Source organism: Centruroides vittatus, unplaced genomic scaffold (genome assembly GCF_030686945.1).
Source record: "Centruroides vittatus isolate TY-2023 unplaced genomic scaffold, ASM3068694v2 contig_199, whole genome shotgun sequence".
Taxonomy (NCBI): Eukaryota; Metazoa; Arthropoda; class Arachnida; order Scorpiones; family Buthidae; genus Centruroides; species Centruroides vittatus.
This window is the reverse complement of record NW_027121224.1, coordinates 1,264,864-1,289,844: the sequence shown is the minus strand read 5'-3', so window position 1 is coordinate 1,289,844 and position 24,981 is coordinate 1,264,864. Positions and strand designations below refer to the sequence as shown.

General features: G+C 36.5%; 1 protein-coding gene across 1 annotated transcript in view; it reads left to right on the top strand.

The window, feature by feature from the left end:
- The window catches only part of LOC136970479 (platelet-activating factor acetylhydrolase-like), a 32,040-nt gene extending 7,521 nt beyond the window's left edge, over nt 1–24,519 (top strand). Inside the window, 8 exon segments of the mRNA XM_067264926.1 lie at nt 13,271–13,382; nt 14,980–15,145; nt 15,233–15,281; nt 15,283–15,492; nt 16,751–16,956; nt 20,042–20,218; nt 21,161–21,309; nt 23,454–24,519. Of these exon segments, the coding sequence (XP_067121027.1) occupies nt 13,271–13,382; nt 14,980–15,145; nt 15,233–15,281; nt 15,283–15,492; nt 16,751–16,956; nt 20,042–20,218; nt 21,161–21,309; nt 23,454–23,530 (1,146 nt within the window). The 3' untranslated portion in view covers nt 23,531–24,519.
- The last annotated feature ends 462 nt before the right edge of the window (nt 24,520–24,981 follow it).

The window sequence follows — 24,981 nt, the reverse complement described above, 5'->3', positions numbered from 1 at the left end:
CGGCAATCGTTTTTAATTTTATCCTCCAGAGATCCCGTGAAAAAGCGAGCGAGGAAATTCCACAAAAAATTTCCCAGAAGAAAACCGCCTGAAATCAACGCTACATGGGGCCCCTAATTCAAATTTTCCCGGGCTCCAGAAACTATAACGCGCCACTGACTAGATGGAACCATTATATTTTATTTTAATTAAGGGAAAGTAAACGACGATTGATTTTGAAATAAAGTTTTATTTAACGTTTTCTCTATGATATATTTTTTTGGAATGTTCTTTGCTCTTCAATATATAGATCAGGTGCAATTGCCCATTCTACAGATAATTCTCCACCCCCCGAAATATTGATTGAACTTTAATATATTCATCTAGGCCCTATATAACATTTGGATTATAGTCGTCAGGCAGGACCAAAAATTAAATAGGTATACGTAATAATATTTAATTAAATAGAATTAAATAGTATTTTATTTATTTTCAGACATAAAAAAAAAATAAAAAATTCAAGATTTGGGCGCAACATAATTCCACGCGAGCAATAATGATCACAAGTCTATATCTGACAGTTGTAACTTGATTTATAATTCAGTAATTACACCGTGGTATTACAACGTTTCTATAAGTGTATTTTATCTTCGTTAGTAAATATAGATACGTTTAATTTATAAAATTCATGCGCAATTCAGACTGCTTTGGTTTTCTAAGACCAATTCTCTTAGCTACACTTATAGAATCTATCACTGAATGATTTATCAATTATCGTGAACTCTAATTAGTCAAGAATTAACGAAATACAGCCACTAACTGAAAGAATTAAGCCAGTTTTTATTTCCCAAATGCCAACATTGATCCATATTACAATTAAAGATTTGATTTGGTTTATTTGTATATGGCAACGTGACACGTCAGCGATCTGCCGAGGGGATGCCTGCCGGAAGGTCTTTTATGGAAAACTGCCCTCTATTTAGATGATACTAACATGAAGAAAACCCGGAAAACTCCATATTGGAGATGCTCGAACCCACGACCAACTACCAGTGAGTGTTCGGTGGTTTTATCCACTCTACTCCCGGTGGGCACTTATTATTGATGAATTAAGAAAGTACCATTCAGAAATGAAAAAAACCCGGGTTGTTAGTTGTGGAAAATTAAATACTTGTATAGTTTTCACAGCGTAACACTTTCTAGTCCACAAGCAAGTGCTATGTGCTACCTGTTGCAGTAATAATACAGCGCCTCTACTTCGCCCTATATCATTGTCGCAGTAATTAAGTGAATATAATATATTTTTTTCTTGTTTATTAAATTATATCCATTTTTGTATGAATTATATTTACTTTATTATTATTAAAATTTTTTGTCAATAGATAACGCTACATGTAAAGCCAGTAAATCGAATGTAGACAAATTAATTGATATATAGAAATCCAATTGATATTTTCAAGTGGTCTTACGACTTTATGTAAGTTAGAAGTATAGTTACGTAACTGCCGAGTTTCGTAGTAATTGGTCGAACGGTCTAGGAGTGCATAGCGAACAAATAAACAAACATCTTCATTTATATATATAATATGTACAGTACTAGCACACGAGCACGGTGTTGCTCTGGCAAAAATTAACAGCAGCAAATATTAAGATTGTTAGATTATTTCGTACTTCTAACTGTTCTATTATATTATATTATAGTATTTGATTTTTATTTACAAAGGTTATCTTACAAAAGGGCTTATCACACCAAGTGACTAATCTTACACTTTTTTAAATGCTAATAAGTGCCCTCCGGTAATCGACTGGATAAAACCATCGAACACTGATAGTTAGTCGTGGATTCAGTCATCGCCAACGGGCTGGCCACGTGAAATTTTCCGGGTTTTCTTCACGTTAGTCGCCTAAATAGGGTCCAGCTTCTCATAAAAGTCTTCCCGGGATGCATCCCCTCGTCAGATCGCTCACGTTTCATGTTGCTATAACCAAATAAACTAAACTAATTCTAACGAACGATTATTATTAATAATTGTGATATCGTCACAATTCTTTTAGTGGTTGTCTTGTCCCTGTACATTATACTTTTCCTGTTATAAAAAATTCTTTAAATTGTGTACAGTAGAGGAATAAAGAATTTTAAAATGTGTTAGATTGGTCACTCGGTGTGAAAAACCCTTACGTAACAACCCTTTCTTGTTATATAAATCAAGTACTATGATATAATACAAACATTAAAACGAAAACCATATAAGGAGTTTGGTTATTTTAGCCAACCATCGTCACGTTTATCGCGATACTCGGATGGTACGAAAATGTCACAAATTCAATGGTCAAGTAGACACGAATTGAAAATATATCTTAAATTTTTCAGATATCATAATATTTTCTAATGTTAACTCTAAGAAACTGTACCATTCACAGCCAAATATCAAACTGTAATCTGCCAACGAATCAAATTTCGCAAAAAACGGACCAAATATTCAAACTTGGCACTCTCGAAAACCACTTAAAACATATTTTGCTGGCCTGTAACCTCGTATTATGTATTTTTCCTATTCGAATGCCACCATACCGCTGGGTCCGAAGGGAGGGTTGTGAAAAATTGTTTTATTTTAAAATATAAACTGAAATTAACTAACGTAACGTGTGTTAGAGCAGAGATACAAAGCTCAATCGAGCGCAGGTAAAAGGTATCAGCGTATATTTTCACGATTTTATAATTAAATTATAATTTCTAATTAAGAATTATAATGATAATGTTAAATCGGAGATAGCCTAAAAAGACGCCACCCCTTCGATTGTCACCAATGTGTGAGATCTCGGGGAGGTAAGAGGGAGTCGTACCTCTTTTTCCCGTGACTCACTTGTCAAGGATGGCTGTTACGTCGACGGCGCGTTACGCGTTACGCGAGTGGAGGAGGAGGAAGGATGGGGTCGACGATAAGGCGAAGCCGACAGTCAAGAAAGACACCATTTTATAACAAAAACAAAATTTAATGAAAGCTAAACGAACTAAAGTACACTTCTACCCTCGTATACAAAAAGGGGCCGGAGAGAGAGAGTTTACAATTATTTTTCATACCTCTTAACAAGTCCGTAATAGACGGAATCAGAAGTGACGATAAAGTTTGGCTGATGGAGAATCCGGTAATGGGCCGATGGCACGTAGAGCTTGTTTTTCCGTAGGCAGGGCAGTGGCACTTAAAGAACTTAGAAACTTTTTGAGAGTCCGGCGGATGGCGTAGTGCACGTCGTAAAAGCGAGACGAAGGAGCCCCTTAGGGGGGGAAGGAAGCGTCTTTTATAAGTTTTTGATGGGAAAACTTGTCACGTGATCGAAAACGAATCACTATTAGGGCCAGAGGTGTTCCCGGGATATTAAATAAACGACTAGTTCGGACGCTAACTATAAACCATCGTGCAAGATGATCTACCTGCTCCGAAGGAATAACGGTTTGTTGATAGTTAGGGGACAATCGTTGCCATTCGAGGGTCAACAATTTCCCGGGTATGGAATGTTGTTGATTAAGTCGTTTATAACTGGAGTGAACAAATTCAGAAATTTCTAGGTTTTTAACTTCCAGATTTCACATTCACTCCATGCTTTCTTTAAAATCATCACTTAGTTAGTGTGATTTTAAAAGATTTGATTCATAAGCAGGGGGGTTAGAGGTATGTTTACAATTTAGATTGATATATTACTCTCTCTCGGAAAGGATTAGGTTAATAGGTGACATCATTGCGATAATACATAATATCAAAGTTGTTTACAAAATATATATCCCGACGCGTTTTAGACGCGTGACAATATTTATTACTCGAGGTTAGGAGAGGCGAGCGTCTGGAGTTCTTGGAAGTGGTTGGGTGGGTGGATGACGTCATCGTTGACCTAGGGTCGAGACTGCAGTTCAAAGTTCACATGAGTTGAGACTGTTTGGTGGAATTTCTTTGTTCGCTGGAATTGGGTGGTGTGTAGTACACTATCACAATCTTGGATGCTTGGATATAAATTGTTCTGGATGGGCAAGAATCGTAGGTAAGTTGATAGAGTTGTCCGTCCACGTGGATAAATTAAATTCGGGTGGATAGTTTTTTTGCTTGGTGGATCGGTTGTAAAGTTGCGGGAGTCAGTTATCTTCGGTAAAGGTGATGAAGACACTGTTCTTGGATTTAAAATAAATGTTAATAAGAAGTTATTTGGAGTAAATAATCCTTGAATTCCGGATAGAGGTATGCAAGGTTACATAAAAAGGTTATTTTACTCTCTCTCTCGTTAAAATAAGATTCAATATATATCTAGGTTAGTATGAGAAAAAAAAAATCCCGTTAAAGAGAGTTAATCTACAATTCTAGGATACGAACTAAATATTAGAATCGTTCGCGACAAATCTATGAATATAGGTATAAACGTTAGTACGTTAAAATGAGGAATAAAAGGGAAAATGGCGGTGTGGGGATGACCTTGTTAATAGGATTGAACAATAGATTTTTGTTTTCGTGGAGTCGGGTTGCCTCGGGGGTTTTCTTCGTGAGAAGTGCCCGGTGGAGTGCTAGGTACGGGCGGATTTCCGTCTTCGTTGAAGGCGGTTTCTTCGTGTTCCTCTTCCGGTGGAGGTTGGTGACTAGTCGCACGGGTCTTCTTGCATCTTGAGTACTTCTTGCATCGTGAGTAATTGCGATAACTATAATATAAACAAAGTCCCGTGAGGATAGCGCCTAGACAACCAGCAATAATGGTTATTATTAAAGATGGGTAAGTTATGGGAGATGATTTTGTTGGCTCCCGTAACAGGTGATTTAGGTCGTATTGGACGTTGTTCAAAGAACGGTCTGCTAATCGAATATCGTAGTCCGATGTGAGTTTCGGGAGGTCAGGATCCTTAAGGCGTTTTTGCAGCAACAGGATCTCAGATTTGTTGACGATTTGTTCTAGCTGTGGCACTATTAATTGTTGTGCTATCTCCAATTGTATGGTGGTCTGCATTCGGAACGGCGAAGTAAGGACGAATCCAGGTACATAGCCGGTGCATGCGTTTGGGAGATGGAGTATTCCCGTTTTGTTTAATTTATGAGTAGTGGATGAAAATGGAGATTGTTGATGTCGAGTGGGACATCTAATAGTTAGGGTGAGAGGATTTGGAATAGAATAAATCCATGATCCTAGTTGTATCAATCCTCTTAAAAATTGGCGGAAATTGTGGAACGATTTGGCGGGTACAAAGGTCTTTGACCGCGACTTCGTTGCCACTAAATAGTGCATATTCACAACTTTGTTGAGGGAAACGTCTGAATAGGTCCGTCTACGGAACAAATAGGAAAGTGATCCATTTTGCAAATTATTAATTCATAGTGTTGTAATAACATATAGGACTGTCTGTCCATGGATAAGGCGACTATAGGATAATTAGTCTGGATTTGGACGAATGTATTTAGATCAGGTATGTATGTAGGAAATTTGATAATTTCGTACATATCGAAGTATCCACTAGGGGTGATTAATGGGATCTTAGCAAAGATTCTCAACTTGCCAGGTACTGCTACAGCCAGGGTGGTAATCCACTGGTAGTATTTAAATAGCGTGTCAGGTCTTATAGGTTCGACCATTGCGTAACCTTCCGGAAGCTGTAGTTGAATGTCTCGGAGGGTACGTAACATGATTTCTCGTGATACGAAATAGGTGCTTAGTTGACCTTTTTCTAGTATATCAATCGCTTCTCGTAAGGCTACTAGTTGGAGATGGAACTCTTGAATAGAGAATTCGAGTATCCGACTAATTATTTCAAACGCAAGTTCGTAACTATAGCGATTTAATAACTCTTTAAATGATTCTTGTCGTTTGAATAACACGTAGATTTGGTGTCGATTATTTTTGCTGATATTTAGAGTATCATTCAATAAGGTGGCTTGTGAGCGCAGTAAATGAATAATTCTCTCGTTTTGGTCATTGATGTTAGAGATTTCGGCATTTAAGGTTGTAATATCTTCGGAAGTAGCTGTTCCGAAGAGGAATTTTAGAATTTTTCCTCCGCCGTCTATTAAACCTCGCTTGGTTTTTGGGATTAAAGGCAATGTGATTAAAGTGGCAAGCTCTTGATATTCTTTATGATGGTTAAGAAATGAAGCTCGCAGCAATTCGAAGCCTTTGGTAGGAACATGTTCTTGGGATTGAAGCTTCGTGTCTAAATACTCCAGAGATTGGGAGATAAATTGAATTTGGCGCTCTAAATGTTCGAAGGAGAGTTCGGTGACCAACGTCCAGTGACTGGCGGTCATTAAGAAATTCCCTCGATGTAGGAAGACAACTCCTTTGGTGAATTCCTGTTGTTCTGAATACAAGATCATCGTCGTGAGACGGAAAACTTGAAGAAGGAAATAAGCATGGAGGAGAAGCATGTTGAATTTGTTGCTGAGGTGCGTTTTATATCCACCTTCTGGGGGTTGTATTTCTTCCCCTGTAACAGGGAAAGGGTGTTAGTAATAATTGATCCCCGTGGCTTTTATAATGAAGTAGCTTTCCTTATTGAATAAATAATGATAATTTTCAAATGATGAGGTTCCGTTAGGTCGAAACGGGAAAAATCGAGCGCTAAAAGAGGGGTTTACGGAGATAGGTCGATTATCTAGTCGCGGAGGTCGCGTCGAACGAAAAAAAATGGACACGCATTCTGGCATAATATAAAAACACTATTTTATTAAGAGAGTACACCTATTTATGAAAATATTAATTATATATATTGGGCGTATATATGCCATACCTGGTTACACGGTTACAAGTATTATGATACATTAAGTGATGAGACTACAATATAGGTATAATGCAAAAAGGTGGCGGAGAGGAATATAGATAGCTAATTAGTGATGTGGGGGGCGCTGGGCCGATCTTGCGGCCCGTGACGGTCGGAAAGGGAAAAAGAAAGACCAATAAGACACCGACAAGACGATACGGGTTTTAATTAAGATATCGCTACCGTAAGTTAAAAAGGAGAACAAAAGAGGTAGGATTGTGGGTTAAAGAGAAGACGATCGACTGGTCGCGGGGGAAATAAAACGCGGGATGCGGCTGCGAGTGGGTCTCGGAAGCACCCACGGCTGGTCGGGCACGGGCCCTTGACTCCGAAGGGCATAGGGAGGAGTGGTCTCTTGCTCTTCCGGTTCAGAGGAAGTAACTTCGCTCTCTAACTCCGGTTCTTCGCTCTCACTTTCACTCTCACTTCCGCTCTCACTTTCGGATTCAGGTTGTTCTTCCGGTTGCGGAGTGGGAATAGAGGTCAAGATGAATTCGTCCCAAGGGTCAATGGGAATATTAGTTTGGGGCGCCGCCGTAACTGTTTCTTGTGTCGGCGGTAAACTGGACTGATCGGCCGTCATATCAGTTTCTAGATTAATCTCCTTACGAGCAGTTGTAGGTTTAATTCTGTCAGCATGAACATGTAGTGTTCTTTTGGTTTGGATATTTTCTATTTTGAAATTGACGGGTCCTAGAATTTCGACAATACGATAAGGTCCTGTCCACCGGGGAGCTAATTTTCGCTTTAGGCCTTTAGGCGTGACGACTTCCTTTAGTAGTATTCTATCTCCCACTCTATAGAGGGGTGGCTTATTTTGTCGGCGGTGTAGTTCCTGCCTCGTCTCGGCGGCTTGTTCGGCATATAGTTGAGCTGTTTGATGAGCGTGTCTCATTCGTTGACGTAATTCCGAAGCGAAATTGTCTTCTACGTCATAGGAGACCGTGGCAGGGCTTGTAACTAAATCAAAAGGGTAGGTTGGATCTCTCCCATATAGTAGGAAAAATGGGCTGTCATTAGTAGACGTATGCACGGAGGTGTTATATGCGAATAAGGCATAAGGGATCCACTCGTCCCAGTCTCGTTGATCTTGCGAGACATAATGAGATAGTATATCAACTAGAGTTTTATTAAATCTCTCCACCACACCATTGCAGGCTGGATGGTAGGCGGTAGTAAGGAGCCGCTTTATGTGTAGCAATTCACACACTTCTGCGAACATCTTAGAAATTAGGTTCGGCGCTCTATCAGTTAATAATTGCCTAGGAGTAGAGTGTCGCAATATGATGTGAGTGACAAAGGCCTTAGCAATTGTTTTACTACTTACATCCGGTAGTGGAATTGCTTCCGCATATCGAGTAAAATGGTCAACAAATACTAGGATATATTTGTTGCCGTTTGTCGTAAGAGGGAGTGGACCGACAATGTCCATTGCTGCTCGTTCAAATACATGAGAAAGGGGGGCAAACAGTTGCAATTCGGCTGCTGTCCGTCGACCCGGTCGTCGGTGCTTGGCACAGCTCTGACAACTTAGGCAATAATTCCTGATTTCCTTTGCCATTTCGGGCCAATAGAACGAGTTTGCGATTTTAGTACGCATTTTTAATTCTCCTAGGTGACCGGCTAGTGGATTATCATGGTAGGTAAACAGGATATATTCCTTTAAGGCGGTAGGTATAACAATTTGTTCCCACCAATCCACACGTTTTTTATTCCTGCCCTTGTGGCAGAGGGCACCCTCCTCGTTGATATAATAATCCTCTAGGTTAAGATTATTATAGGTTCCTGTAGTTACACCATCCTTTAAGGTTTGGATAAGGGGTCTCCATCGATCATCACGTTGTTGCGCATTTATTAATTGTGGCACGGAGAAGATGGGTTCAACCTCTGTTATTTGACGTATTGGGATACGACTAAGGGCGTCCGCATTTCTATGTGAAATTCCGGCCTTGTAGATAATATCAAAATCGAATTCTTGAAGGAAAATGATCCATCTCGATAATCTAGAATTAGTAGTAGAATCCTTACAATCTAATAACCATCTCAAAGGTCTATGATCTGTGACAATAGTAAATTTTTTTCCATAAAGATAGGGTTTAAAATACCTCACTGCCCACACGGTGGCTAAGCATTCTTTCTCAGTAGTGCTGTAATTAAGTTCGGGTTTCCTTAATAATCGGCTCGCATAGGCAATCGGCTTCTCCTGGCCGTTTTCTTCCTGAGATAATATCGCTCCCAGGGCGAAATTTGACGCATCGGTCGCCAAAATAAAAGGTTTTGTAAAGTCAGGGGACTTCAATAATGGTGCCGACGTCAAAATTTGTTTAAGAGTTTCGAAGCTTTCCTGTTGCTTAAGGCCCCATTCAAACGGCACATCTTTCCGTAATAAATCAGTCAAGGGTTTAGCGATCGTGGCATAAGAGTTTATGTGCCGCCGATAATAGCCAGTGAGTCCTAGGAAAGAGCGGACTTCTCGCTCGGATTCAGGTCTCGGGAATTCTAGAACACATTTTATTTTGTCGGGATCGGGTTTTATACCCTGTTCTGAAATTTCGTGACCCAGAAATTTTATCTGGCGTTGCAGGAAATGGCATTTCTTAGGTTTTAATTTTATGCCTGCTTCTCCGAGTCTCTGAAATATTTGTTCAAGTCGTTTTAGGTGACTAGGGAAGTCTGGACTAAATGTTAGTATATCGTCCATGTATACAAGACATGTCTTTCCTTTGAGACCATGTAAGATGAAATCCATCGACCTTTCAAAAACCGCAGGACTTGTTTTAAGACCCATCGGAACCCTATTCCATTGATAGTGGCCGTCTGGCGTAGAGAATGCGGTCTTTTCCTTATCACCTACTCCTAATTGCCAAAATCCTGAAATCGTATCCATCGTCGAAAAGTATTTCGCTTGTCCCATTAGGCTTAGGGATTCCTGCACTAAAGGCAGAGGATACGGGTCTACTTTAGTGATTTTATTTAGTTTACGATAGTCTATTACTAAGCGTAACGATCCGTCCTTTTTCTTAACTAGGAGAGCAGCCGAACTCCAAGGGGACGTAGAATGTTCGATAATATTATGGGCCAAGAGGTCATCTATGATATCGTTTAATTGTTGGCGTTGGGCGTAGGGAATGCGATAAGGAGGCGAATAGATAGGTGCCGCATCGCCAGTATTTATTGTATGTTGCACAATATTACAGTAGCCAAGGTCATAGTCATTCACGGCAAAGACATGCCTATATTTATATAGTAAATTTAAGAGATCTCGTTTCTCGTTCCGGGGGACGCCAGTCCAATCAAAAAGGTGGCTCAATTCTGCTTTCGATAGGTTCGTGGATGCCCCTTCCTTTATAGTATCTGCGGGCTCACTTTCTTCGATAGCCTCAAAGAAGGTGCCAACCTTACCATCTTTCTCTAACTTAATTGTCTTACGAGTGTCATTACGAAGACGTACGGGAACTTGTCCTTTTTTATTTGGGGTCACCAACAAATTGACTCCTGAAACTCCTTCCTGAGTGAAGGAAGCAGTTTCGATTACTCCGACTTTACTAGGTCGCTTATCGCCAACAATTCTAGCAGTAACTATGTTCTCTGTCATAGGGGGAAGTTGACAGGATTCAATTAACACTACTCCTTTTCCTTCCTCCCGATCTGTTGACCGGTACGACCTTTTCGCTGAGCCGACATTTTCCTCTAGTGGAGGAGCCTCTGTTCTCTTTCGTGTTCTATTATCTCTATTCGGGCCTCTTTCCCTTTGTTGGTTCTGTTGAATCCTTCCCGCTCTTTTATTATTCCCTGAGGTTTGAATAGGTATCACTGTCTGCGGAGGGATAGTTAATTCTCGGCCCTTTAAATCAATACAGAATCCCTTGTCGGTTATCATATCCCGGCCTATGATGCCGTCACAGGGAGAGGTGACATCGTGATCAACTAGGCAACAGGCAAAGGGGAAGCGCAGATTTCCTATCTGGAAAGTAGGGCTAATAATACCGTAGGTCTGAATTACATGTCCCGTAGCGCTTCTAAGGTCTGTGTCTTTGTTATGATCTATATGTACTCTTTCTTTCATAGAGTTAGCGAAAACCTTTGATAAAAGTGAGACCTTCGCACCAGTATCTATCTGCACTATAGCGGGATTGCCACCTATGTAACAGTCAAATGTAGCTTCGCTAGGTGCGGAAGTATAATTAGTGATTCGTACTGAGGAGGTTCTTCGATTTCGCTTCGAAGGAGTCCTATAAGGCGGACATTCTAAGTCAAAGTTTGAGCCTCGGATCTCTCGAGAGGAAAAAGGAGGGGTCCTAGAGGCTTTACTAGAGTTAGATCGAGGTCGTCGTCCTTCTACACTACGTACATTGCCCTTCCATTTGCCTCGATTTTCTTCAGTAGGCTGCGATCGAAATCTGACCCTATTCCTCTCCCCTTCGGGTTCACGTCGCCTGGGTGAATCGTTTCGCATAAAGCGGTCGCTAGGATTGCCGTTTCGGCAAGCGGGCGAGCGTTGGTTCGGGGTTTGATTGAGATTCCATTTTGACTGACCGAAAGGGCGGTCACCTCGGCAATTAGGGGAGTTCGACCGATTTGCGTTACGCCTAAAATGCGGATTATTATTGGGATTGTTATTGTAGGAGTTAGGAGTATAGCCTCCTCGATGATTTCGGCGAGATATAGGATCTCTAGAGCCGAAACGAGGAGAGTTTCGGATTAGTCCGTCCATTCTAGCCTTTAAGTCCTCCATCGCTGACGTTACTTGCGCTAACTCCTCCTGAGCTGAGGTTTTATCGCTTTCCCTTACTGTTCGCATGATTCCTCTTGGATGCGCGGTGAGACTTTCAATTGTTTCCTCACTGATCGCGGCTTTTAGAGCCTCATCGAATGTCTCAGCCTCACGGCTCATTACGCGCTGCCGGATTCTTATGTCTATTCCGTTCAAAAATTGCGCTTTAAGCCTTTCATCTAACTCCTTCCTCTGAACTCGTTCAATAATCGCGGTCTCGGCGGCAGTCGCGCCAGGCTCCGGCGTAATTTCTATCTCCATCGCCAGTGCTTGGAGTCTAGCAGCATAAGTCTGTACGTCCTCGTCCCTTTTCTGCACGCACGCATAAAATTTAGATAATCGAAAGGAAAATGGCTCCCGTTCAAAACGCGCTATCATCAATCGCTTGAATTCGTCGAAGTCATCCACTTCTTTTATTCTTCGGTCCTTCCGGACGAATTCTCTCGCGATACCCGTAAGTTTTAATTTTGCCACTGCCAGCATCTGGGCCTTGGACCATGCCGCTACCTTAGTAACATCGGCTAACGAATCAAAAAAGTCCGTTACCCGAGGGCCTCCTGCTTCTCCCGAGAATACGGGTAATAGTGGTATTATTCCGCCTAAACCTCCCAATGTAAGGGGATTCGGTGCCGGATTAGGATTTGGGTGGGCTGGCCCAGCCGCATCGCGGGGATCGTCTTCCATTATGTTTATTTCGTTAGTTCTTACAACTAGGTCGGAGATTCTAGTACGACCCTACTCCTATGATTCCTAATTCAACTCAATTCGACCTCTCTCCCGACTGTGGCTGTTTTTCGCCTTATCGATTTTTCGAGAAAGTCGAGACCCCACTCCTGCAAACCAATATGTGAAATCGGGGGTGCCTAAAAAGACGCCACCCCTTCGATTGTCACCAATGTGTGAGATCTCGGGGAGGTAAGAGGGAGTCGTACCTCTTTTTCCCGTGACTCACTTGTCAAGGATGGCTGTTACGTCGACGGCGCGTTACGCGTTACGCGAGTGGAGGAGGAGGAAGGATGGGGCCGACGATAAGGCGAAGCCGACAGTCAAGAAAGACACCATTTTATAACAAAAACAAAATTTAATGAAAGCTAAACGAACTAAAGTACACTTCTACCCTCGTTTACAAAAAGGGGCCGGAGAGAGAGAGTTTACAATTATTTTTCATACCTCTTAACAAGTCCGTAATAGACGGAATCAGAAGTGACGATAAAGTTTGGCTGATGGAGAATCCGGTAATGGGCTGATGGCACGTAGAGCTTGTTTTTTCGTAGGCAGGGCAGTGGCACTTAAAGAACTTAGAAACTTTTTGAGAGTCCGGCGGATGGCGTAGTGCACGTCGTAAAAGCGAGACGAAGGAGCCCCTTAGGGGGGGAAGGAAGCGTCTTTTATAAGTTTTTGATGGGAAAACTTGTCACGTGATCGAAAACGAATCACTATTAGGGCCATAGGTGTTCCCGGGATATTAAATAAACGACTAGTTCGGACGCTAACTATAAACCATCGTGCAAGATGATCTACCTGCTCCGAAGGAATAACGGTTTGTTGATAGTTAGGGGACAATCGTTGCCATTCGAGGGTCAACAATTTCCCGGGTATGGAATGTTGTTGATTAAGTCGTTTATAACTGGAGTGAACAAATTCAGAAATTTCTAGGTTTTTAACTTCCAGATTTCACAATAATATTAATCAAGATAAATTAGATATATAGTATATATATTTTTTTCGTATAGGAACATAAAGATCAATGGCCAAGATGGGCAGAAGATGAATATCTGGATGGCTATGCAGAATATCCTCCTTTACCAAAGTTTATTTCGAGGAAATTTATTCGTTTATTATGTAGTAAGTTTTAGTTCACCATACTTATAGTAATAAAATAAATTTTCGACAAAATTAATATAATATAATTAATAAATTAATATAATAACTGGTCAATGACTAACTTTACAATAATAATAAAGCATGTTCTTATAAACACTGGTTATTTATAATCTAATCTCCACTATGATTTTTTTAACTTACAGTTTATATGGGGATAAAAACAATTAGTTATTCGTTTTACAATTGTAATTAAAATGTTTGGTTTTAACTATTAATTAATAGCAGTTCTTTGATTACGCAGAAATTTTAAAATATAATTTTCACTCAAAAAATAAAAGGTTAAAGTAAATTTTTCTAACTAATAAGCGTCTAGAATCGTAACTAACTAAACATTAAAAATTAACCCGCAAATTATTGGTATGAAATAATTGGATAGGTTTCATATAAACTATTAAAAATACTTTATTTCAATTATTTTCAAAATATGATTACTTCATTTGATTTCGAGTAGCCTATATAATCATTACTGTAAAATTGTTTCCTCAGATAATTGTTTTTTATTATTCTTTCGGTCTAAACAGTTTCCTCCTTTATTTATCAGAATTTATGAGTTCAAACAGGTTTGCAGGCAAATTGCCTGGCCCCTGTTTTTAAATATCACCAAGCATCAATTTGCTTGGTGATAAAGAGCAATTTCTAGGCCTAATAGCGATTGAAAAAAGAATGACATGCACTCTAGTGTCATTTTATAAAATTACTAATTGTAGTTTTGGAATTATTGCTGTTATCTGCCTCTGTTTTTTTTTTTTTTTTTTTTTTTTTAATTTTCATTTCTTTTTCTATATTTTTCCTCCGCAATTCATTTGCCAGTGTGTAAACATTATGCAAAAGCAAACTATCTTTGCTTTGAGATTCCTGCTTAAACTTAAAAATTTCCTCCAGTTTATTTTCAATCTTAGTCAACCTTTCGTCGCTTTTGTTATGTAAATTAACAAGCCACCAATCGATTTAGCAGAGATCTCGCTTAAAGCATTAAGGACTATATCAAACCTTCCGTCTACAGTACATATCAAAGTATTTCGTTAGGAATCGACTTACTTGATTCAGGTTTAGCAGGAAAAAGAATCGTCCAATTTCGCAATTTTCAATGTAGGTTCACTAGGAGAACGATGTCTCTTGTTCTTAACATTAGAAAACTGACAGGTGAATCAGGAGGAGTACGGGATAAAGGACCGGAATTTTTCTCTATTTCACTGAGAATCAACAGAAATATCGATACAACCACAAAAAAGCAATATTTTCCAAGATATTTAACTTTCAAAAAAGTCACTAACAAACGTCACCAACACGCTCGGCTGATTACAGCCCTCCCCAAAAAGCAATTAAATATAAATTACTCTTAAGTATATTTTCATCTAAAGTAATTCATACTCATTAAATATAAATTCCTATTAAATATTAATATTGAATAATAATAATAATAATAATAATAACAATGTTTCATTTATAAACTTTTATAGAAACATTTTAAAATGTTTTACTAATTTTTTTTCTTCAAAATATTATATGTTTACTCCAAAATAAAATCATTAAAAAGATTATTATACTGTTGATTCAGGTAAGATATATATACCAGCAATACTGGACGCAAAACCCCTTACCAAAGAAAAACCATTTCCAGTTATAGTGTTTTCTCATGGATTATACGCTTGCAGAACCACATATTCAGCTATTCATGTTGAATTAGCTTCGCAAGGTTACATTGTAGCATCCGTAGAGCATAGGTAAGTTAAATAAGTCTAGTATACTACAGTCTGTTCTTGATTTTTAAATGCTTTAATAATTAAGAAAATCTATTGTTTTATTTAAAGGGATGGGTCGGCTTGTTATTCCTTCTACATGAAACGATTAAGAATGTCAAAAATACGGTCCATACCCTGGATCAGATATTTCAGAAGTGGACGAAGACGTTTTAGACACTGAAATTGAATGTGAAGATGCAGAAAAGTATCAAAATGCACCAATTGAAAAAAGGAGACATGGAAGTGAAATGACTTCAAAACAACATGTTTTATTTCATAGTGTAAGAAAACCTTTATCAAGAAGACACGCTGATCTACGTAATAAACAGGTATAAAAAATGTTTTCAATAAATTTTACTAAATTATTTTATCATACTACATACCGGACAGGCATTATAAGCGGATCGGTGTACTGTACATAACCGGCAATCTTGGAGAAAGAGGTCCGAATTTCTGGATTTTCTGGTTTCTTGAACATAATCTAAATATACAATTAAAGTGTAAAATAAACAATGGAAAGTAAAGAACGAAACTGTAAACACACTTTATGCTAGCAGAAGTCACACTGGAAATGGCGTCATGCGACGCGTACGCCACGGAAGTGGCCACGGTGTGGACTACAGCTACAGTATATAATAATAGCCCACCAAATTTAAAACTAGCCGGTTTCAAAAATAGATATTTTTCTAGTAATTTTGAATTTCTGCAAGACGGATATTTGATCCAGAACTGTATTATAATAAATAATTTGTAATTAAATACAGGAAATACTCGGGTTATCGTACGAAGTGCTACACAGCTTAATACAGTTCATTTTTTAAAGTTTAATTAAATGTATGAGGGAATATCTCAGGATTTCGAATTATATGATATAGAATGTTTTTTTTATAGTGGTAGTCTCCGAGTTACGTTCCAAGTCAAACAACAGAAAAAAAATAATGATAATAGTAATAAAGGATACAATTCCCAAAAACGAGTATAAATCTATATACTACCGCATATATCGTACAATATACCGCAGTGAAATTCGATCAGTTTGTATGATGTATCGACGACATTTTCCTGGTCCTAGTTTTCATTTTGTCACACTTTTTAGTTAGCTTAAAAACTACGCTACAGTTTTGATGTTTTCATTTTACTAATTTACAAAATAATGAAAAACACATTAATAATGACGTTTGTTTAATTGAAATGAAAAACAAAACCTACCGGTAACGTAACTTTTTATGTAACGAGAGTGATAAAAGTAGAAACTATGGAAGAATGTCCTCGATAACCCCATTCATACGTCATACAAACTGATCAAATTCCACTAAGACATATTGTGACTTAGTATAGCGTGATTAAAAAATGGCTAATTTTTAGGCTTACTGACCATAGTGAGTTATTAACACAAAGATGATATTTAAATTAAATTAAAATACGAAGTTTACGCGAACTACGGTATTCCATTCTGTACTTTTATGTTGTTTTTCTATCTGTTAATGCATACAGAATGTTTATAGTTGAGGTACTGTGCGTATATTAAACTTAATTTAATGTGTATCACATTAAATACATTGTAACATTTTTATGCATGTTATTTAGGTGTGTCAACGAGCTGAAGAATGCATAAGAGCATTAGATGTACTTGAAGACATAAACAATGGAATTACAGTAAAAAATGTTCTACAATCAAAATGCTCATTAGAAAATTTTCATGGTTTGTTAGATATGTCGAAAGTTTGTATGGCTGGACATTCTTTTGGAGGCGCAACTACACTAAAAGTTTTATCCATGGAAAAACGATTTAGGTAAATTTAATTAATTTTAATTTTAGTTTAAAGTTTTTATGCTAGCTACGCTAATATAGCATTAACATGACCTCTAATAAACAGTATTTCATAATATAAATATTATTATGTAAGCCTACATTATGAAATATAATATGAAAACTATATACAGTAGAAACTCGATTATCCCAAACAGTTTAAAAATTAGAACGTATAGTATTTACATACTTGTACAACAACTTCTGCGTAACTGGAAATCTTTGTAATCTATCATTATAACTCTACGAAACTAGGTCATATTGTATTATTAACAAGAAATTATTTATTGTGGCATTGTCACAATGCCGGGCTGAAAATTTTTAATCATCTTTTAATTTAAAAAAATCACATATACATTTAATCGGGATCTCCAGCTCTTAAGCTTTCCATATCCGGTTGAATTTTACTTGCCCCTGTACATCATACTCCTCCTAATAACAATCGAGTCATGCCGGTCTTCTATGTAACTCCATTCTCGAAGAAATTTGTAAATTAAAATCACGTGACTTCCGGTCTGGACCAGAAGTCACATGATTTTATTTTACGTGACATATTAGTTGGGCCTCCGGCCTGTTATCATTCCATATCTAGTCTCGATTTTCATATATCTAACTTCGTTCACGAAATTAACGAAGAACAGACAGCAGACGGATGACAGTGGGAATGTTAGGACTGCAATTTGAAAATTGCGGCCCAATAAAGTTACATTTCAGTATTAAAATTCGGTTTATTTATATATGTATGCCCTACATTACTCAACTTTATCGACACATCACGATTTTCTTTAATAACAATAAGAAAATATATAGTACAACAGAGCATCGATTATCCAAAAAATCGATTAATCGAAATTGATTTTAGAGTACTAATTTCAAAACTTACAATGTTTTTTTTTTTGATAGTAATAACGATTGTCGACGATCTTCTATAGGTCCGCTATTGAGCTATTTCATCATTATTGATACATTCCCACTGTCGTCCAACTGTTTTTCCGTCCTCGTTGATCTCGAGAACGGAGTTAGATACCTGAAAATCGAAGCCAGATATGGAAAGCTTAGAGACCGGAGGCCATATTAAACATATAGGAACATCCGGGTCCAGAACGGAAATCGTGTGATTTCAATTCAAAATTTTTTCGAGAACAGAGTTCGATAGATGACCGGCATGACTCGATTGTTATCGGGAGAAGTATGATGTACAGGGGCAAGATATCAGTAAAATCGAAACTATAAGTATAGAAAGTTTAGGGGCCAGAGATCTCGATTAACTTCCATTCACTACCTTCCTACCTACGAAACACTAACTTCCGTTCTGGACCGAAAGTCACGCGATTTTTTTAAAATCTCAGCCTAGCATTGTGACAATGTCAAAATAAATAATTACTCGTTTAGGTGTTTTTCGTTTTGAATTCATAGTTTCTTTTGTACGTTGTACAGTACAGTACATTGCAAGAAAAGATTAGTGTTTACTTTTAATAAATTAAAAAATTTCTTCATTATTTCTAATCATTCATATGTACTAAATATTAAACCTTAAACTTTTTTAGTACTGTATTAGAATTAAAACTAATATTTTTATTTTATTTAAGGTGTTTATCTTTTATTCTTTCCCTACCGAGTGCGATCGGTTATCCGAAAGTGTCCTGCCCCGATTATTTTGGATATTGACAGTCTACTGATTAAATGTTAATACAATCGAGTCCGTTTAAGAGAGCACCCTGGTGATCGCTGCATCATACATTCTTATTCGAATTAATCAAATCATTCAGGAGTTCGTTGGGCTGTAATTTTCAAATTGCAGAACTATAAATTCCCAAATTCTTAATCTCGAGAACGGAGTTAGATAGATTAAAGTCGAAACTAGACTAGATATGGAAAGCTTAGGAGCAGGAGGCCCCAATTAACTATATTACGAACTTCTGGTGTGGGCCGAAAGTCACTTTATTTCAATTCAAAATTTTCTCCAGAACGGAATTAAGTAAATAACATGACTCTATTGTTATCAGGAAAAGTATGATGTACAGGGGAATACCACGATGTATCTAAAATCGACAGCATATATTCTAAATTAGATAGCTTTAAAATGTGTTTAAAAAATGCAGCCCGACATTATGATTGTCATAATCATTTTTTCGATTTTTAATAATATTCTGTTTTTTTCTTTCTATTTTTTCACGTCTTAGCAGCACTGCATAGCTTATAACATACTTGGAAACATTAACATTTATTATCACGTAATTTTACTGTACTTAAATCAATTTAGTTTCTATTCGTATATCATCAATTTTATTGTTCTATCTAATAATCAGTAAATACGCTATACTTAGCACTTACACTATTATTTCTCCCCAGAAATACAGTAGGAGGCCTAGCTGAAAAGCTGTGAATATCCTCCAAAATTTCTGAATACGCTGTAATGGGACATATAGTATAAAAACAAATAAGTACAGTACCTCCTTAAAGTCGAAATATGCTCTCTGATTACTTCTTGCTTTGTTCCTTCGATATGAGGACTCAGTACAGTACACGTAATCTGCACTGTTTATTCACATATATTTTTGATAACTTTTAAATATATAATTGTTTCTCATATGTCTGTCCAATGAAACCGATGTGTTCTTTACAATTCTGTAAGAAATCTGTTGATTGTCACGTATCACATGTCACGAACTCGTTCAGCAAATAGTCTCTCTGAACGAATTGGCACTATATGATATTCTCAACACGTTCATGTTGCTAATCTTAAAACTCGAGACTAGGCACTTTGGATGGTAAGATTAAAGATCCTTATAAATCCTCCTTAGAATTATGCGGACTGCTGCTCTAAAAATGCCATCGACACGTCGCTCATTTAAATGAATTGACCTGCTGTTACACAAGTCCGGTAATGTAAAACATAGAGGAGAAAATCGGAAACACGAGAGACCTCTCTCTTAAGCGAACTTCTTCCTTATCCGATATTCTATTAAGTGGACTCGACTGTAATATCAATTATCAAAATATACGTTATTAAAACTATATATATATCAATTAACTATAGAGAATATTAATTAATGCTTTATTTATAGGACTGGAATTACACTTGATGCCTGGACGTTACCGTTAATAAAAGAAAATGAATTTGCTTCTTTGATCACTCAACCTATTCTATTTATTAACAGCAGCTATTTTTATACTAGGAGAACTTTGGAAGAACTTCATCAATTCGATTCAAATGAAAGTGAACGGGTGTTTGCTACATTGAAGTAAGATAATCGATGTCGATCATATAGCTATTATATATATATATATATATATAGCCTATAGCCTACATATAGTTAGTTTTAGAATTATGTTAAATTTAAATTATGTATATACATTATATAATATATTTCTTATTTAGCTGTCAAAATTATACTATATTGCATTGTTCTAAGGGATTACAATAACGGAGTTTTATCAATATCGATATTTTGGTAAAGAAAGATAGACCAATGTTCTGATTGTAATACATGGCGAGGATCTTCAGACAAAAAATACACTGAAGGGTGTACTCAATTGTAATATGTGGTCAATCTTTAACTGTTAGATGAATTCATGTTGCAAGCAGAGAATATCCCCATTTTTAAAAGAAAAACAATCGGTTATTCGATTTTAAAATTACTTGTAGTTTTCACTTCATTACTTCTGATTCTGGTCCTCTTTTACGCAAGTTTTCATTGTGCACTTTCTGTAAATAAGTATGTATATCGCTAGTCGATCCTACTGCAGTTTTAATTATTTTGGTACAAACGCTTTCTTTTCCTTTAGGGAAAAGGCTACCAAACAGAATTGGATAAATTATATTTTTGATTTTCTTCAAATTTCATTTTTTTACTATCGTAAATACATGTATCGTACTTATATTTTATGCTGTATATTTTACACATTCGTTTGCTTGTTCGGTAATAAAAATTAAACTGCATATCACCGTAAGAAACGCAATCTATAAATTTTATAGTGCTTTTCTTACAGATTTGTAATAATTAAATTAAAGTAAGTAATACAGTAATTAAAGTAAATTGTTTTTTTAAGTCACAGTAAGAAAATTCTGAATCACAATAAAAATTTCCACTTTACTTATTCTTTCTACTATCGTGTGTATAAATGTGTATTAATTTAAATAATAATTCTTTCTCAAATTCACCATTTATAATTTTATTATATAGGAAAACCATTCATAATAACCAATGCGATTTGCCTTTTGTGATTCCCCGACTGTTTTTATTGTTCACCGGAGAGATTTTACAAGGAAACTCATTCACTCATTTGAAATTAATAAATAGATTAATCATGACATTTCTTTCAAAACATTTAGGTAAGTAAATTTTAACTAATAAAGTAATTATATTTTAATATTATAATGTTTCGGAAATTCATTTGTATAAAATTGCAGACCTATAAATTGCCACTTTCGTCCGTCTTTCGTTAATCACAAAGTGGTAGATAGATAAAAATTGAGACCAAATATGGAAAGCCTGGGAGCCGGAGGCTTCGACTATACACGAACTTCCAGTGAGAACCGGAAGTCATGTGATTACAATGCAAAAGTTTTACCCTACCATGTAGAGCGATAAACGTGATATAAAATTAATCCTTAAATAATTTAAATTAAAACATAATTAAAAATTGGGGGTTGGCATTGTCCCGGATTTCACAATAAGTAAATTATTCGATTTTTTAATGATTCTCTGAGATACGAGTAAATTCCAAAAAATCATATAATAGAAAATAATCTTGTGTTTATTGCATGTAATCGTCTCTGTTATAAAAATTCTTAAAATGTGTTAATCCACACATTACTTTGTTAAACAAAGTAAACAGAACTGTAAACATAATTGCGACAAACAGGATAAAACAAAAATTAATTTTGTTTCATTCTGTTTATCGCAATTTATTCCACTCGAATATATTTACAATAAACATAAAAGAGATAGAAGAGTTGAGAACTGGCAAAGTTTAAAAACAAATGCATATAAATATTGAAAGCGATCATGTAGTTACGTTTGCTGTAAATCCTTACTTGCATTGATAATACCAAAAATATATTGTACAGTGGTGCCTCGTATGACGTCGCGTCGAATAACGGACGCTGCGAACAACGGACTTTCTGTTTGGCCGTTATGTGACTCGAGCAACGGACTGGCTGCGAACAACGGACTTTCCGGCATAATTGGTGACTGCTCCATGGGTGCGTTCTTTAATAGCGGTCGCTCTGCGTCTCCGCTACCACGGAAGTGCGCTGCTGTTTGTAGGCATTTAGGAACGACGGTGAAAGAAAGAAAGATGGCGGCGCCCGCACTATCGATAGTACCGTGATGGAGGAATCTATAATTCTAAAATATGAGCTTTTAAAGGCAAAAGAAGGATCCCAATTGTAAAATTTAACCATAAAATGGATTATTTGTTGAAAGAGCATTCAAAATAGCCTCGAAAAAAAGTTCGTAAAGACACTTACATCACCGCGTGCGCTAACTCGCGCTTTCACAATTTCTAAATTCTCATTCATAAAACCACATAATGGACCCAGAATCGAAACTATTTGAGCCATGGAGGACGCCATGTTGCTTTCCACCGTAAACTACTGCTACAAGCGGCCGTTTTTGCCGTTCGGCGGCGTGCACTCCCACCGGAATTTTTTAACGGATGTCGCTCGCGCAGAGTTACGCGGAGGAATAAAAGATCGCACCCCATGTTCATTTTTTATGTACTGTACATGTGTATGATATAGTACGGTTATTTTATGCTGCGGAACGAATTAGAGGTTTTAACATGTATTTCTATGGGAAAATGCGTTTCGTATAACGGACGTGCACCTGGAATGGATTAAGTCACCTTTAGGTAAGTTTCGTTTGATGACGACGACTCAAGATTCGATTTGTTTGATTTCACCAGGCAACATACAATAATTACATATTCGCTTTCAATATTTTTATGGTTATTGGATTGGGTTATGGTATAAGGCAGTGAGTTTCAAACATAGGGTGGCAACCCCAAGTAGAATCACCAATTTTTTTATGGGATCGTCTAAATTATAAATCCTTTTTCTAATCATTGTCCCTCTGCTAAGGATATTTTAAAAACTTTGAAAAAGATCCCCAATAAAGAATTCAAACTCAATACAGTTCAAGAAATTTTGTTTCAGATGAATATTAATATATTAATATTTTTATTGCTCTATAACTTCACTAACGGTTTTCTTGCTGGTGGAAAGCCATCTGTATATAAATAACCAAATGGTTTAAATAAACTGTTTTATTATTTCTTTTGTAAATTCTTTCATTGACAGAATACATTTTTCTCTCCAAAGCAAAAGATGTTTGTCTGGTAAGAACATAGGCTAAAGATCTAAATTACACAGATTAAAATAATTATTATTAATAAAAGTTAATATATTTTAAAATCAAATTTAATTTATTCAATATCATTTAACAAGTAATCTGTCTATGATTTTTTTTTCAGATTTGAATTTCAACGCTAGTTTTAATGATTACATTAAAAGTAAATCCTCTCATATTAAAGAAAATGTTGTTTTCTAATCAATGCACAAAATCCTGAAAGTTCAAATCGTATGCAGTCGCATGCAAATATTAACTAGTTTTTCAGGAGGTTGGATAGAAAAGCCAAAGTGTAAACAATTGAAGAAGAAAGCAAAAGTTCTAATCTCCATATTAAATAGAAGAAAAAGAAGAAGAAGAAGCATATTTCGTCGCTGTAACTTCTGTTTCGATCGACTAATTTCGTACAGAATCGAATTTTGGCCGGTCGAAGTTTGATATTGGCATACTTTACTGAGCGGCCATTTTGTTATATCATTTCTGTTATATTTAAGATAAGACAATCGATAATTTGTATGACCAAAATGCTGTTCCTTTTATACAATGAATCGAAGACTATTATGAAATGAAGCGTCGAATATCCGGATGTCAAAAATCGGCCGTCGAAAAACGATTATTAGATCAACACTCTTTCATTGGTAACTTCGTTGTTGTTGTTGTTCTTTCCGTTCTAGCATTCACTAAGAATTCGTAATTTATTTTGAAATTATGATTAGTATTTTTGTTTAAATATGGTGATTCTGTAAATTATATTTTAAATCTTTGTATCCTATATTCCTTGTGGAATACTGGCTTGAACTTAGAACTAAACTTAATCTACAATGTATTTGGAGTTTACAGAGCTTACATGTCAATGATAATTTACAGATATATTTGAAAATCCGGATGTGCCTGGCCCAAATTAGTCAGGATTTTCCACGCTTCACTGTATTTTAAAATTAATTTTTACGTTTTCTTGAATATGTAATAATTCGATATATTTTAAATACGTTTATAGTATATTTTCTTTTTTAACATTTTGAATACTATTGTTTCATTTCAGAATGATGTATAAAATATTGTATATGTATCTTTTACAATGTACTTACTTAAAAAGGGAATCCATTTTAAATTAATATAAAAGCTAATGATCAATCTTTAACCTGTGTACTGTTAAATAAACTTTTCATATAATAAATACTTTTAAAATATATGCTTTTTATATAGTTTTCTATTAGTTAATAGTGACAAGAATTGTCCAAAGTAGTGTTTCTGAACCGCCTGTTCGCAAAAAGAAAAAAAAATTGACCATAGTGATGCTGGCACATTTGATCACAGGCAGTAACATAGTTACTGTACGCAACAAAGTATGTACAGTAACTCTAGATAAGCATATAGACCTATAAGCGTAATAAATAAGGATAATTCATAGTCACATATAATTACTATTCCACATAAAATTATCCATAGCTTTACTGGTCTGCGATGAGGTAAAGTTTGAGAAATACTTGTCTAAACAATTTTATATTTTTGTTAATCACTTCACACTCTGACCTTGGTATTCCAGGAATTAAACTTATTTGTGCAACATATCAATATTTTGGGTCATCCAGATCTAGTGAAACTATTATCTTTGCAGCTTGAGTCACAAAAATTCAATGCCTCAGCTTTAT